The 14,038-nt window shown below is 31.8% G+C and overlaps 1 protein-coding gene across 5 annotated transcripts; it reads left to right on the plus strand.

The window, feature by feature from the left end:
- The first annotated feature begins 3,918 nt into the window (after positions 1-3,918).
- LOC111303454 (putative inactive cadmium/zinc-transporting ATPase HMA3) lies at positions 3,919-13,452 on the plus strand. Of its 5 annotated transcripts, none has more exons than XM_022899721.2 (10): positions 3,919-4,296; positions 4,558-4,770; positions 6,262-6,519; positions 9,475-9,572; positions 9,791-10,046; positions 10,121-10,258; positions 10,615-10,942; positions 11,189-11,388; positions 11,559-11,761; positions 12,003-13,452. In XM_022899721.2, exons 2-10 carry the CDS (start codon positions 4,584-4,586, stop codon positions 13,221-13,223), a joined length of 2,889 nt encoding a protein of 962 aa, XP_022755456.1. In that variant the 5' UTR covers positions 3,919-4,296; positions 4,558-4,583; the 3' UTR covers positions 13,224-13,452. The 5 variants fall into 5 exon arrangements, with proteins under 5 accessions (XP_022755456.1, XP_089598488.1, XP_089598487.1 ...); XM_089742362.1 differs by having other exon boundaries at positions 4,223-4,296; positions 9,475-9,609; XM_089742361.1 differs by having other exon boundaries at positions 4,228-4,296; positions 4,555-4,770.
- Positions 13,453-14,038: the final 586 nt, after the last annotated feature.

Genomic DNA, 14,038 nt, shown 5'->3' on the forward strand with positions numbered 1-14,038 from the left:
TTGAGTAGCATTTGTCCGAAAGGAGAACAATCAGTCAAAATTTTCGTACAGCCAATCTCCCCATATCTTCAAATTTATAGTTGCATTGTTTGTATGTACAAGCCAGACAGACAGGCAGAGTCAGTGAGATACAGCGTGGCCAAAATGAGAGAGGAGAGGACAAACTACAAAGCAAAAAAGGTGTAATGCATTATCCAAGCATGAAGCAGCTTTGCTTTTGATTTTTGGAATTGAAATCTAAAGCAAGTAAAGCAATTGACAGACGATTAACAAAGCACGAGTGGGCAACCCACTACTATGTCTAGGGATGATTGCAGGCCGAACTATTTACAACTCAATAATTATTAGGCAATGGTGGTGATGACACAACCACCACATTTATCTTTTGGCCTCTGATTGATAATTGCCTCTATTCTCTGAAGAAGAATATGTCGAAAATATTCTAAAACATGGTTTTGGAATAAATATATAAATTAATGGCCACCACTGTGTTTGTATTTTTTGCATCGGAACGAGGAGAACAATGTCCATGATCCTGTTGCTGAACAAAAAGCTTGAATTTTGATTCACATTACACCTATTTGCTATTAATTTTCTCCATGATTGCTTAGCCTGGCACCTTTTAGTGTCAAACTAGTAATACCATCTTATCGACTTCAAAAATATATATAATTTTTAAAAAATAAAATAAAAAAGAAGATTTCGACTAATGTATTAATTTAATTTCTCATCTAAACATGTAGAATGAAACAAAAATTAATATCTTTAAAAAATAATATCTAACAGGTTTAATTTTTTTTTTATATTATAATCTTTTTATAAAAAATTTAGAGTTTGAATTTTGGAATACAATCAAACTTTCAATTACGTCAAAACTTACTAGGAAACGATATATAGCGTACCAAAAATGTACTTTTTGTAGCTTAAAAGCAAACAGGTGGCAGAGCAAATATAAGTTCTATTATTTATTTGTTGACAGATATGAAACATTACGTGGGTTTCTATATATATATTTGAAACTTTTTAATCTTAATTTTCTAAGTGCTGGAATATTTTCCCATCCAATATTGGCAAATGGTGGGAAAATATTCAATGTGGGATATATAAAGAATTGAGCATCTTTGGACATAAAAAGAAAGAGATATGACAAGGACATTTAGGAACGAGCATCTCCAAAAAAGTTGACAAAATAGGATGACAAAGTAAGCAATTCAGCTTTGATTATTGATTAATTATGTAGTAACTAAAGAAGGATATGCATGTTATATAAGAAAGTGGGACGACCTCAAATGAGCAATTACTTCCAATAAGATGGACAATATTTTATAATTTTTTGGTAGTGGATTAGTAGTGCAGGTAGCTATTTACTAACTATAGATCAAATGTAGAATCATTCATATTTAGTGGTGATCATTAAATATAAAAGTGTTAGTGAAAATTGCTCGTACGGATTTTGATAATTTGCTAAGCAATAACATTTCGTTCTCAATAGTTAAAAGTAAAAAATAGTAAAAGAAAATGATATTGATTTCATCTTGTTATTATTAAAATGATGATAAAAGAAATGCTTTATTGAATTTAAAATTTAATCCAATTGATTCATATAATTACTTTTAAAAAATAATATCTAATAAATTTAAAATTTAAATATAAATACTTACAACCTTTTTCTTTATTTACTATCTCTAAAATACCACCTTATTTGTTAATTAATATTTTTATTAGATATTCATCTTGAAATTTATCAGTTATATTTTTAAATCTCACGTTAAAAGTAAATAATTAAAATTTTAAAAAAAGCACCGTACGTATTGTGATGAATTGTGAGCTATATTGTTAAAACTCTTGGAATCCAATAGTGCGATCCTAAGCCATATATTTGGAATTTTATTCCGAGGATTTCTAAACTATTAGTGCATATGCAAGGCATGTAACACAATATTTCTCAATTAAAAGCTTATCTTCTCTAATAATGGATTAAGCTAATCCTAGCTAGCCAATCAGGCAAAATCAAAAGTAAACTATATATATATGTATCATCTATTAAAAATTTTCTTCCACTCGCCATTCTTTTGATTAAATATACTGAGTACCTTCATTGCATTTCAGCTAAACACATATTGGCCTTTTTATGTAGTTAATGTCTTTAAATAAGACCATCACTCTGCATATTTTATGCATCATTTAGTTGGGAATTGGGATGCCACTTTACTTGCAAGATAATGTTAAATATATACTGAGATGTCTTACGAAATAGACAACACTCAAAGGGTATTTATTATTATTATTATTATTTGTTATAAAGAAAACTACAGTTTAAAGAGATTAAAAAAATTGTATTGATTGAAAATCAGATCCTAACCTTTCATTTCTTTGCATTATCAAATGTACATGCATGATGCATGATGCATGATTGGCATGTGAATTATGCAGTCAATGTTTTGTCAATAGTAAATGTATTTAAAAAATAGCAAATATATGTATATATTGAACTTAAACTTATTTCAATTGATTCATGTAATTACTTTTAAAATGATGACATTTAATAAATTTAAAATTCAAATTTTAATACCCTCAAACCTTTTTTTTTTTTATCCTCAAGCTGCAATCTGTTACATACAAAAAAAAAGTATATATATATATATATATATATATCTTTTTTGGCAAAAAAAAGAAAAATGGAATTCAATGCTTAATCAACAGTATATATGATTATTCATCTATACATATATTACAAGGGTAGATGCAATTCACAGAAAATACAATTCTCAAAATGAATTATGATAGAATTGTGGTGTTTAAGGTCTCACTATTTAATCAACAGTACTATATATATATATATATATATATGATTATTGGTCTATATATACATATATTAGAGGGGTCTATGCATATGCAATTCACGGAAATTCTTTTTTTTTTTTGAACCAGACAATTCACAAACTTAATTATGATCGAATTGTGGTGTTTATTAAGGACTTTCTGCAAGGTCATGATTATAAAACGAGTGCACAAAGAAACGAAAGAAGATAATTTTCGGTCTATTTTAAGCCACAAAACTTTGTCCATCCGCAGAGTATCCCTTGTTTGTGGCAAGAGGTAACTATCCTTTATCACTTCGTTGGAACTGCTATTGACATGATCAATTTATTAGATCATATTTGAATTGACACGAAAATTATGAGAAAAAAAAAAAAAAAAAAAAACTCTTACTGCAGTGTGTTTAATTATGAGAAGTCGAACTTGATTTTATGTAAATTAAAAGAAATATTTACCTATCATTGACTCGAAATCATGTAATTCAAACTCTCTTATGTGCGAAAAAATATTCGATAGCCTAGTAAGACAATGCTAGCAAAACACAACATGGCCTATATACCTCACTTATACCAATTCAATCAGTATTACTTTTTTATTTTTCATAGATACGCATGTCAATTAAGTATAAATTATGGTACATAAGCTAATTATTCACATCGAAAATTCCCTTACAATGAAGAAACACAATTTTAGGCAAGTTCCCAGAACAAAAATTCTCCATTATTGCCAGCTTGTTGACAATTTTGAGAAATAAGTGAGATACACGGTTCGTAGGGGGTATAAAATAATGCCCTCGGCTTGTGCCTTTCATGGCTTCAAATTGGGCTCCGCAGATACAATGGGTTTGACCATTTTTGACTCACTTTGTCCACCCGAATCTGACCCAAAACTCACAATAGATAAAAATGGGTCCCCATCTCTGACCCATCATCCAAGTCAGGGTCCCATAGAATTTAGGCCTAATGCAAATCATAGGCTACAAAATTGTCACGCAAAAACGGATTCATAAAAGGTGGCAGGCAGGTTCTTACGTTTCGGAAAAACTCTTGCTTTGAATTGAACGTCTTATTATTATTATTTTTTTATATGACACAAAGTGTGGATTCATACGTGGATAACATTCCAATTTCCAACACTAAACAGATTCTCCACCATTTCCCTGTCTCTTCCGCACGAGAGAAAGGTGAGTGAGTGAGATGATATGGGCATGGATGCCTTATATTCCCCCCACACCACATGCAAAATCAAATCAAATTCACTAGTTTGGCCACAATTCTTTGATTTCTTACTAAATATTGTCTTTTACATAATTTTTTTACATAACCATCTTCTCAATCACCAGTCCCCCTCCCAAGGCCCCAACCATCTCTATTTAAACAGGCTCTCTTCTTACCTTTAAACCAATTCTAATATCCATCTGCTCCTTTCCCCCCATTTCTTTTTTTTTTTTCGTTTTTCCTGACTTCTATTACAAAGGTAATGTTTCTAACTCCAAAGCATCCATTTTGGACCATGACAAAAATTCTAATGATTCAAAATACAAGCATAAATATCTTTCTTCGTCTTAGTTTCGTTTCTTCCATTGTTAGTTTAAGGCTTTCATGAGTTTCTTTTCTGTCTGTTCCTCTTTTGTTTCTATCAATCCCAGATTACAGACAATAAACAAACTTTAATAGACAATTAACAAAAATCTTCAATTTGAATCAGATTTTAATTTTTGTTTCTTGTTTGCAGCAGCCAATAGACAGGGTAAAAGTTTAAAAATGGCTGCAAAAAATAAACTTCAGAAGAGCTATTTTGATGTGTTGGGTCTCTGCTGCTCCTCTGAGGTTCCTCTGATAGAAAGTATATTGAAATCTCTTGAAGGTGTCAAAGAAGTATCTGTGATTGTTCCTACAAGAACTGTCGTTGTTCTCCATGACAATCTCCTTGTTTCTCAGCATCAAATTGGTAGCTTGTCCCTTAATTATCCTTCTATCCTTTTTTCAATCTATATATTTATATATTAGTACTTTATTATTTCTGAAACGACTTTGAGTTGATAACATAAGTATTTGTTACATAGAAAATACAATTTGATCTTAAATTTTTAAAATTTTTGGCAAGTTGGTGAAAAAAATATGTTTGTATTTTAAAATATGAGGCTAAAAATATAGTATTTCCAGTATATTCTTTTTCTCTGTTTTTTTTTTTTTTTTTCATTTTTGAATGTTTTTCTTAGGGACATCATTTCACTGCTAAAATAATTGGAATCTTACGTTCATTGATAACATTTGCTTAATGGTTTCCCGTTGGAGGCAAATAAAAAAAAATTATTTACTCTTTTCATAAAATAATGTTTGGAAGAGAGTAAAGCTAAAATTTGGGCCGAAGGAGGATCAGGCGTGTAAAGTCAAATGGTGGGAAGGGAGTTTTGTTGTAAGTACTTTATGGTAACCGTCTTTTAACAAAAGTTAAAGGAGTGCTTTTTGCTTTTTTACGAAGGAGCGAGAGGCTGGTGATAAAGAAAAATTATTATAAATATTAGAATTTAAATTTATTAAATATTATTTATATAAATTAATTAAATTAAATTTTAAATTAAAAAATATATAACCGCAAAAAATAATAATACTAACAAAAAAATAGGAAGACAATTTGTCTAAACAAAAACAATCATTTCCTAAGTGCATATGTTACTATTCTTTGAAAAAATTTTAATCTGTTCAAGTTACAGCAGAAATAGGAGTTACAGTCGTTAACAAGAGGTTAACTTAATTAGTAAAAATCGTTTATTTTAATATGAAAAATTTAATTTAAATTTAGTAGATGATTTTTTGTTAAGGAATTTTTTCGAATTTATAATTTATAATAATTATTTTTAAATTATTAGATACAATATGTTTTATTTTGATTTAAAAGATTGAATGATTCATTTATTTTAATTTTTTCTTAAAAAAGTTAGAGTTGAATGTGATATTATTAATTTTTTATTTTTAAAAGAGAGTTGATAGTATTTATCATGCCATCTGGTTTCTTCACTTTCGAATTAATTAATTCTTTTAAAGTACGTAGCCAATGAAAAAAAAATCCTCAATTTCTCATCCTATATCAACTTCTTTTAATCATAAATCATGTAGGACTAGATAACTTTCAAGAATGATAATAAAAATAAAAAAATACTAAAAAAAGTATAACTTTTTTCTTACAAATTTCATTTGTTAATAAATATGAACAACTCATATATATAGTATATGATTGGCCAACGTTTTATGAAATAGGATGCGTGTGTGCTTTCTTGCTACATCAATGATGCAATAATTTGTTGAGTGGCTCATTATACATGCTTTATATGAATGGTTAACAGAAGACCACCACTGTTTCTTGTTATTTTTTATTTTTTGGAATTTGTCACCAAAAATTGATTTTATTTTATTTTATTTTATGTATTTTTGCATACAGTTAAGGCTCTAAATCAAGCAAGACTGGAAGCAAATGTGAGAGCACATGGGGAGATCAAGTACCAGAAAAAATGGCCAAGCCCTTTTGCAGTGGCTTGTGGGTTGCTGCTTTTGTTATCATTTTTGAAGTATGTTTACCACCCTTTGCAATGGCTAGCTGTAGGAGCCGTGGCTATTGGCATCTGCCCCATTGTTTTGAAGGGCTATGCGGCCATTATGAATTTCAGGCTCGATATCAACATTCTTATGCTCATAGCAGGTAAATTCTTTTTACACTACTTTTCTTCTTAATTTCATACATGAAATTGTAAGTTTTTCTCCTTTATCTGAATCCCGAATGTCTATGTTTTTTACTCCATCAAGTACAATTAAAAAAAAAAATGTAAACGACAAAGAATTTTTATTTATTTTAAATAAAAATATATATGGTACTTATCATCGAATTAAATGTGCGGATGCTATAAGTATTTAACATTGAATTAATTAACATTCAAGTATTCCAATAAGTATTTTTATGATTTTGTTGTTACCAAAAACTAATAATTATAGTTTCATACTGCTATGAACACATAATAAGTGATGGACTAAGGGCGCTCCTTAGCCTTTTTTCTTATTTATTTATTTTTTAACTTTAGGGTTAAAAGAAGTTTTAGGGGATTGAGTGGGTATTTGAAAAGTGAAAGATACCTTAGATTTGAAAATAAATATGTAGGACAATGCTTTAATAAAGCTTATTGTTTTCTTCTTAAAACTAGACTTGGTTTTATGTGAATTTATTGAAATATTAACCGTTTATGTGCAGCAAAATCATAGAACTTTGTGCCTTAATTTGTTTCTTTATTGTTTTCTTTTCCCATTTTGCCTTTTTTTTTTTTTTTGGTGGATCATCTTTTTTCCTTTCTAGCACATAAAATTAGTGGCCTCACGATCACTTTTTTGAGGTGGAGTCCAATCCTTCAAAATCCAACCCCTCCTTTCAAGTAAAGCCAAAAGTTTATGCTTCCTTTTTTTTTTTTTTTTTTCTTTTCCTTTTGTTTTTCTTTTAGACTTGCTTGACAAAATGTCACCAAAATGAAATAAGTTAGACCAATTATTTTTAGGATAGGTTATAGGAACTGTTGTCTGCAAAAGATTTTTAATATGTTTAATTTCCATGAAATTGTGTAATATAATTAATGGGTTGATAGATTTGTCAAGTTACTCAAAAAATTCTTATTAAGCATTTTGGATTCATAAATTTACTAGACATCTTATATGTTTACATATGTAGGGGTGAAAATTTAGCTGGTCATGTAAGGTTTGAATATAGTTATTTCTGGGTTCAATCAATTTTTATCATTCCTAATTCAAATTATTCAATTTTAAAATTAAATTAATTTAATTTGATTCAAATAGTTTCTAATTGTTTCAAGTTCGTATTAATTTAAATTCTGATTCAAATAGATTTTTTCTGAATTTCATGTCATCTTTACATATTCTATCTTTACGTATATATCATGTATAATCTTATATAATTATCTCTTTCAGTCCTATTGAGTCTTTAATTTGACAATAAACTTATAAAAAAAATTCATATCTATTAGAATATGCAAACAAAAAAAAAGATAATAAATATCGAAACCAAATTAAAAAAAAAAAAAGGACAATATTTCTCAGAGCCACCATATATAGGATATAAATCTACATATCATGAATTAGACAGTTCCTTATAGTAACAGGTTTTGCGTTATAAAAAATACATACCTTTATATATATATATATATATATATTGTGTGTGTGTGTGTGTGAGGGGTTGCTTGACCCTTGGCATTCGGTTTGGTTGATATTTGGCTTAAACTTTTCATCAATTGTGTTTTTTTTTATGCTGTCATTACTCATTAACAATCGGAACTGTTATTATCGAATTTGATCACAAAAACTCAAAGCGTCCAACAATATTATATTTGTTATAAAAAAAAAATTCTGACTGCAACGAATTTGTTCTTAATCATAAAAATAAATATGAATATATATATATATATATATTTGTAATGGTAATATCAAACTGGACCATAGTGTAGCAAATTACTTGAGCCAAACAAAAAACGAGTTTCAGTAGCGTCCGTTGGTAGCTTTCTAGGACAAGAAGAAATTCGAGAAAATACAATTTTGGTCCCTTAAGATTTCCCATAAGTAGTTAAATTTGATCCCAACCAAGTTTCAGTTTTCCTCCTTTTTCTTTCCGTAAAATTGTTACCTTACTTTGATGATTATATGCTACAAAATGAGACCTAAATTATTGCTATCACCTTTAATTGAGTTTGGCTGAGTGGTTCAACTTTACAACTCATAAAGTTGCTTCCCTCCGCCCTATTTTCGTCTTGCTTTTGACCTCTCTGATTTCTCCAATCATATGACCACTCAAACGTTAATCCTTGTCTCGTATGCTAGAGGTGGTAATTAAACAAGATGGGTTCAAATTGGGTTATCTGGTGTTTAGAATATTGTTTCAGATCCAAATTTTTTGGATTTGGGGTAATTAAATTTTTTTTCTTTAATTAGTCTTAAGTTCGAATTATTATCTATTTTAATCAGGTGGAAGGTCCCAAGTTCAAATTATTTTAAATTTGAATAGCTGATTTTTTTTTTTTTTCAATTCAGATATTCAAGTTTTTGGTTGGCATGTTCATTTTTCCGTCACTAATCTCAACCAAAAAACTGCTAAAATTTTAGTATATTTACATAAATTTTAGAGTGCAGATAAGCTAACGAACTTTAAGAAAAAATTAAAGCTTTCTTTGCCTCTTATTTCCACTATCTTTTTTTTTTTTCCTTGTTTTGCGAAAGCATATAACAGAAAACTCGTTTAGATATATGCAAACAAGAAATATTATTTTTTTTCATAATTAAAAATTTAAAACTAAAGTTGTATAAAATATAAAATTAAATATGTTTACTTTTACATAGAGAATTATGTTTAAATGTATTACATTTGAATTACTTGCTTATTTTATTTACATATATATGATATTGTTTATTAATATCATTTGCTTTTGCATCTTAAGAACATTTATGGAACCAAAATACATAACAAACTAAAGGCAAATAACAAAAGTAACAATTGTTTTTGTTTTTGTTTTTGTTTTTGAAGTCATTAATCGAGCCAAATACTGAGGTGCATTTAGATTAATATTATTCATTTGTCTTTAAAAGATACGTGTTATTTACTTTACAGTGATAGGGAGCGTTGCAATGAAAGACTACACTGAAGCTGGAACTATAGTCTTCCTCTTCACCGTTGCGGAATGGCTCGAGTCAAGAGCAAGCCATAAGGTTTGCTAAAATTTGCCTCTCTCACTGCACTGAGAATGTACTAAAAATCCGATCCTATTAATTTAAACTACTTTATAATGGCTAGGAGCTAGCATATGCAAACAACTCTCATTGTTGCTTACTTTAAGCTTGAATAACTTGATATAGGCTGACAACATCTAATAAGTTTATTTATATAACATGTTCAAATTTAATTTTAAGCATGCATGATGTCTCAGGCTACTGCTGTTATGTCATCATTGATGAGTATAACTCCCCAAAAAGCAGTCATTGCTGAGACTGGAGAAGAAGTAGATGCCGATGAAGTGAAATTGAACACTGTTCTGGCAGTTAAGGCTGGTGAAGTTATACCCATTGATGGAATTGTTGTAGATGGGAAATGTGAAGTGGATGAGAAAACCCTAACTGGTGAATCACTTCCAGTTACCAAAGAAAAGGATTCAACTGTCTGGGCTGGCACCATCAATTTAAATGGTAGCAACTCAGTTTCTTCTCTCTTTTCTTAAGTCACACAATTTGGTTCTGACAGGGTTGTTCTGCTTCTATAGGTTATATTAGTGTTAAAACTACTGCTGTAGCTGAAGACTGTGTAGTGGCTAAAATGGCAAAGCTGGTGGAGGAAGCTCAAAACAGCAAATCTAGAACCCAAAGATTCATAGACAAATGTGCCCAGTTCTACACCCCAGGTTAGTTAATTTTGATCTATATTTACAAGGTTTCGGTTTACCATCTTCTATACAAGGGAGAATAAATTAGGAAACACTGTCACTAAAATGCATTGAATTCGCCTTTTTTGGATTTTCTGAAGAATTAGTAGCTCCTGTGGACATTAATGCCTCGAGAGAAAACAGAAACCGAACTACCTTTTAGTTCAGATCATTAAGATTAATAGGTTTATGCTTTATGCCAAACCCTAAATCCATGTAGAAGTAATTTTTCTAAACATCCTCATTTTACATTACTGTCTTCAATGCAGCTTTCGCTCTTCTTGGATAAGTGCAAATAGAATAGTTAATTTATCTTTGTTGGTCATTATTTGCAGCAATTATAATTGTATCAGCCGCCATTGCTGTGATTCCAGCTGCATTTAGAGTGCATAACCTTCACCACTGGTTTCACTTGGCATTGGTTGTCTTGGTGAGTGCATGTCCATGTGCGCTTATCCTTTCTACGCCTGTTGCAACTTTTTGTGCACTTACAAAAGCAGCAACATCAGGACTTGTTGTTAAGGGGGGCGACTATCTTGAAATCCTTTCCAAAATTAAGATCACAGCTTTTGATAAAACTGGTACACTTACCAGGGGTGAATTTGTTGTGACCGATTTTCGATCTCTCTGTGAAGATATAAGCTTGAACACATTGCTTAACTGGTATGGGCTTCATACTTTCCCCTTCAATTTGATAAAACTAGTGAATGAAATCAAATAGAAAATTGAAAGTATTCAGCAACTGATATGATGGGAATTCAAATCACTTTGAATATATGAAAGAGGTTCATTTATGTAGTAATATAAGATGGTAAATCACACCCAAATTATCCACTCTAACAATATTGGTGAGTTTCCCAAAAATTTGCAGTTCACTGGATGTTAATATTAGTTACAATATTTTTAAAGGGTTTCAAGTATTGAGAGTAAGTCAAGTCATCCAATAGCAGCTGCGCTTGTAGACTATGGAAGATCACGTTCAACCGAACCTAAACCTGAAACTGTGGAGGATTATCATAATTTCCCTGGAGAAGGTATTTATGGGAGAATTGATGGCAGAGATATTTACATTGGAAGCAGAAAAATTTCGGTCAGAGCCCATGGAACAGGTGAAAACTTTTGTCTTCTATGGCTTCAACTTGTTTAATAGACACTTCAGTTCAGGGTAATATTAGAAATGCCAGTAACATTTTACTCCAATTTCAATTTCTTTTCCTTAGGTCCTGACTGTTAAGCATTCGGCTTTCTTGTTCTAACACTAGTATTTTTGGATATATAGTTCCAACTCTAGAAGGCAATATGATGGAAGGAACGACAGTTGGATATGTATTTTCTGGAGCAACGCCTGCTGGAATCTTCAGTCTCTCAGATGCTTGTCGAACCGGTGTTGCAGAGGCAATCAATGAGCTAAAGTCAATGGGGATAAAAGCTGCTATGCTTACTGGAGACAATCAAGCTGCAGCAATACATGTACAACAACAGGTGCAGTTCGAGTCTAGAACTCGTGATATACCAAGACTTGAAATTTTTTGCCTTCATCTATTAGGAGAGGATAGCTTAGCACTCACAATCCAAATAGTAATGATGACACAAGGAACCAGCTTCAAATCTTGTTAGAAATTCTGTGGAGTTGTTTTTCTTTGTATTTGATATCCTATTTAGCTTAAGATGGAAACCTTAAATCTCCGAGTTGATAAGAAAATATCAATTACATTAATTGCAGCTGGGGAATCGTCTAGATGTAGTCCACGCAGAACTTCTTCCTGAAGACAAGGCAAGAATAATCAAAGAGTTTAAGAAGGAAGGGCCAACGGCAATGATTGGAGATGGCGTCAATGATGCACCTGCACTTGCTACAGCTGATATTGGTATCTCAATGGGCATTTCGGGTTCAGCACTTGCAACAGAGACAGGGCATGTGATTCTCATGTCAAATGACATTCGAAAGATACCGAAAGCTATTCAACTGGCTAGAAAGGCTCATAGGAAAGTCTTTGAGAATGTTAGTTTGTCAATCGGTACCAAGGCTGCAATTCTTGCTTTGGCCTTTGCTGGTCATCCACTTGTGTGGGCGGCGGTTCTTGCTGATGTTGGCACATGCTTGTTAGTGATCTGTAATAGCATGTTACTTTTGCAAGGAACACACAAACATGCAGGAAAATGTTGCAAATCTTCAGCTGCATCACATACAGACAGACATGGATGCAAAACCGGTCATTGCCACTCATCTCATGAACATCGACATGCTAGTATAAACGGAAAGGTCCAAAAGGCGTGTGAGCCCCCAAAATGCTCCTCCCAGAGGTGTGCCTCAAGATGTCAATCTAGCCCTTCCAATTCAGATTCATCTTCAAATTCATGTGGGAGCAATAAATGTTCGGACTCAGGAAGGACACACGATGGTTCTGAGAGTCATGAAACAAAGCACTGTGACCAGGGAAGCTGTAACAAGGTCAATCACAAGATTGAGGTCCATAATTTGTCCAGCAATTGTTGTTCAGGCCATCACAGGTTAGGCTTGTGCACAGAACGTAATGATCTCCATGGGGCAAACCACCGCCACCAGGGGCATTCGCATCATTCATCTACTCCAGAAGCAGACCAGCGAGAGACAAAAAACGATCATTGTCATTCTATTCATTGTGGTGAGAACCATATTAACCTTAAAGCTTTAGGAAACTTGGTAGAGCATAGTTGTTTGGAGAGCCTAAATCCAAAGGCTCATCCTAATGCACACAAGTGTTGTACAGACTATAGTGAGCCACCTCACACTGCCATTGACATTCCAATGAATCCAGACCGTGAGGCTACGCATGCTTGTACGAGTCTGGAGAAGAGAGAATTTGGAGGTTGTTGCAAGAGCTATATGAAAGAATGTTGTGGTAAGCATGGACATTATAGACCTGGCTTTGGAGGAGGCTTAACAGAAATTATCACTGAATAAAAATGTCTAATTTTTATAGAAACTATGATCTTCAGATGTTTGGGTTTCTAGAATTAAGAATTGAGGAAATTTTGACTCAGTGGATTGAATCAAATTAAATTAGCCATTGTTGAAAGAAATGCAAATTATCACAGGTATTTGTAAGCATCTGTTTGGGTTTGAATGTGTAAACTGTTTCATTGATCATTATGGTATAAATACAAGTTAAAGGATAAGTGAAATTGCCTTATGTCGGTTGTAAATTTAAATTCAAATATCACAACAGAAAATCATGACTTGGTCTTCTCTAGTTTACTTCATTATGGTGATTGCCTTATATCCTTTACATGCCCTGCAAGATTGGGGACCCATCAGCTGTAACATTAATTAATATCCGACCTTGAGGAGCTTTTATCTCACTGCTAATGGAAGCTCCGGGTATTTAACCACTTGAGGAACGTTCTTGCCGCTAACAATACTGTGGTCTGCCGACTGGACAAAAGCATTATGGAATTATATGGCTATAAATTGGGCCCTCTTTGGACAAATCGATCCATCAGGAAGCTACGCACCTTTACTTTGTTTCAGAAGCATTCAAAGCTTAGTATTACTCATCCAAAATCATTTTATAAATTAGGGCTATTACCCATTTCCCAAACCTCTTCATAAATAAACTCCCAACATTCCCATGTCTTTTATTTAGTATATCAGCAACAAAAACTTAAAGTACCCTTTGTTCTTTTCGTTGAATGCTCTTGTTTTAGCCACCCAGAAACAGAAGATTATTGAGGTTTGATCACTTCTTTATTGTTAATTATTATTCCTCCTGCCAACCT

This window comes from Durio zibethinus, chromosome 13 (genome assembly GCF_047325235.1).
Source record: "Durio zibethinus cultivar Kanyao isolate XHJ-2024 chromosome 13, ASM4732523v1, whole genome shotgun sequence".
Taxonomy (NCBI): Eukaryota; Viridiplantae; Streptophyta; class Magnoliopsida; order Malvales; family Malvaceae; genus Durio; species Durio zibethinus.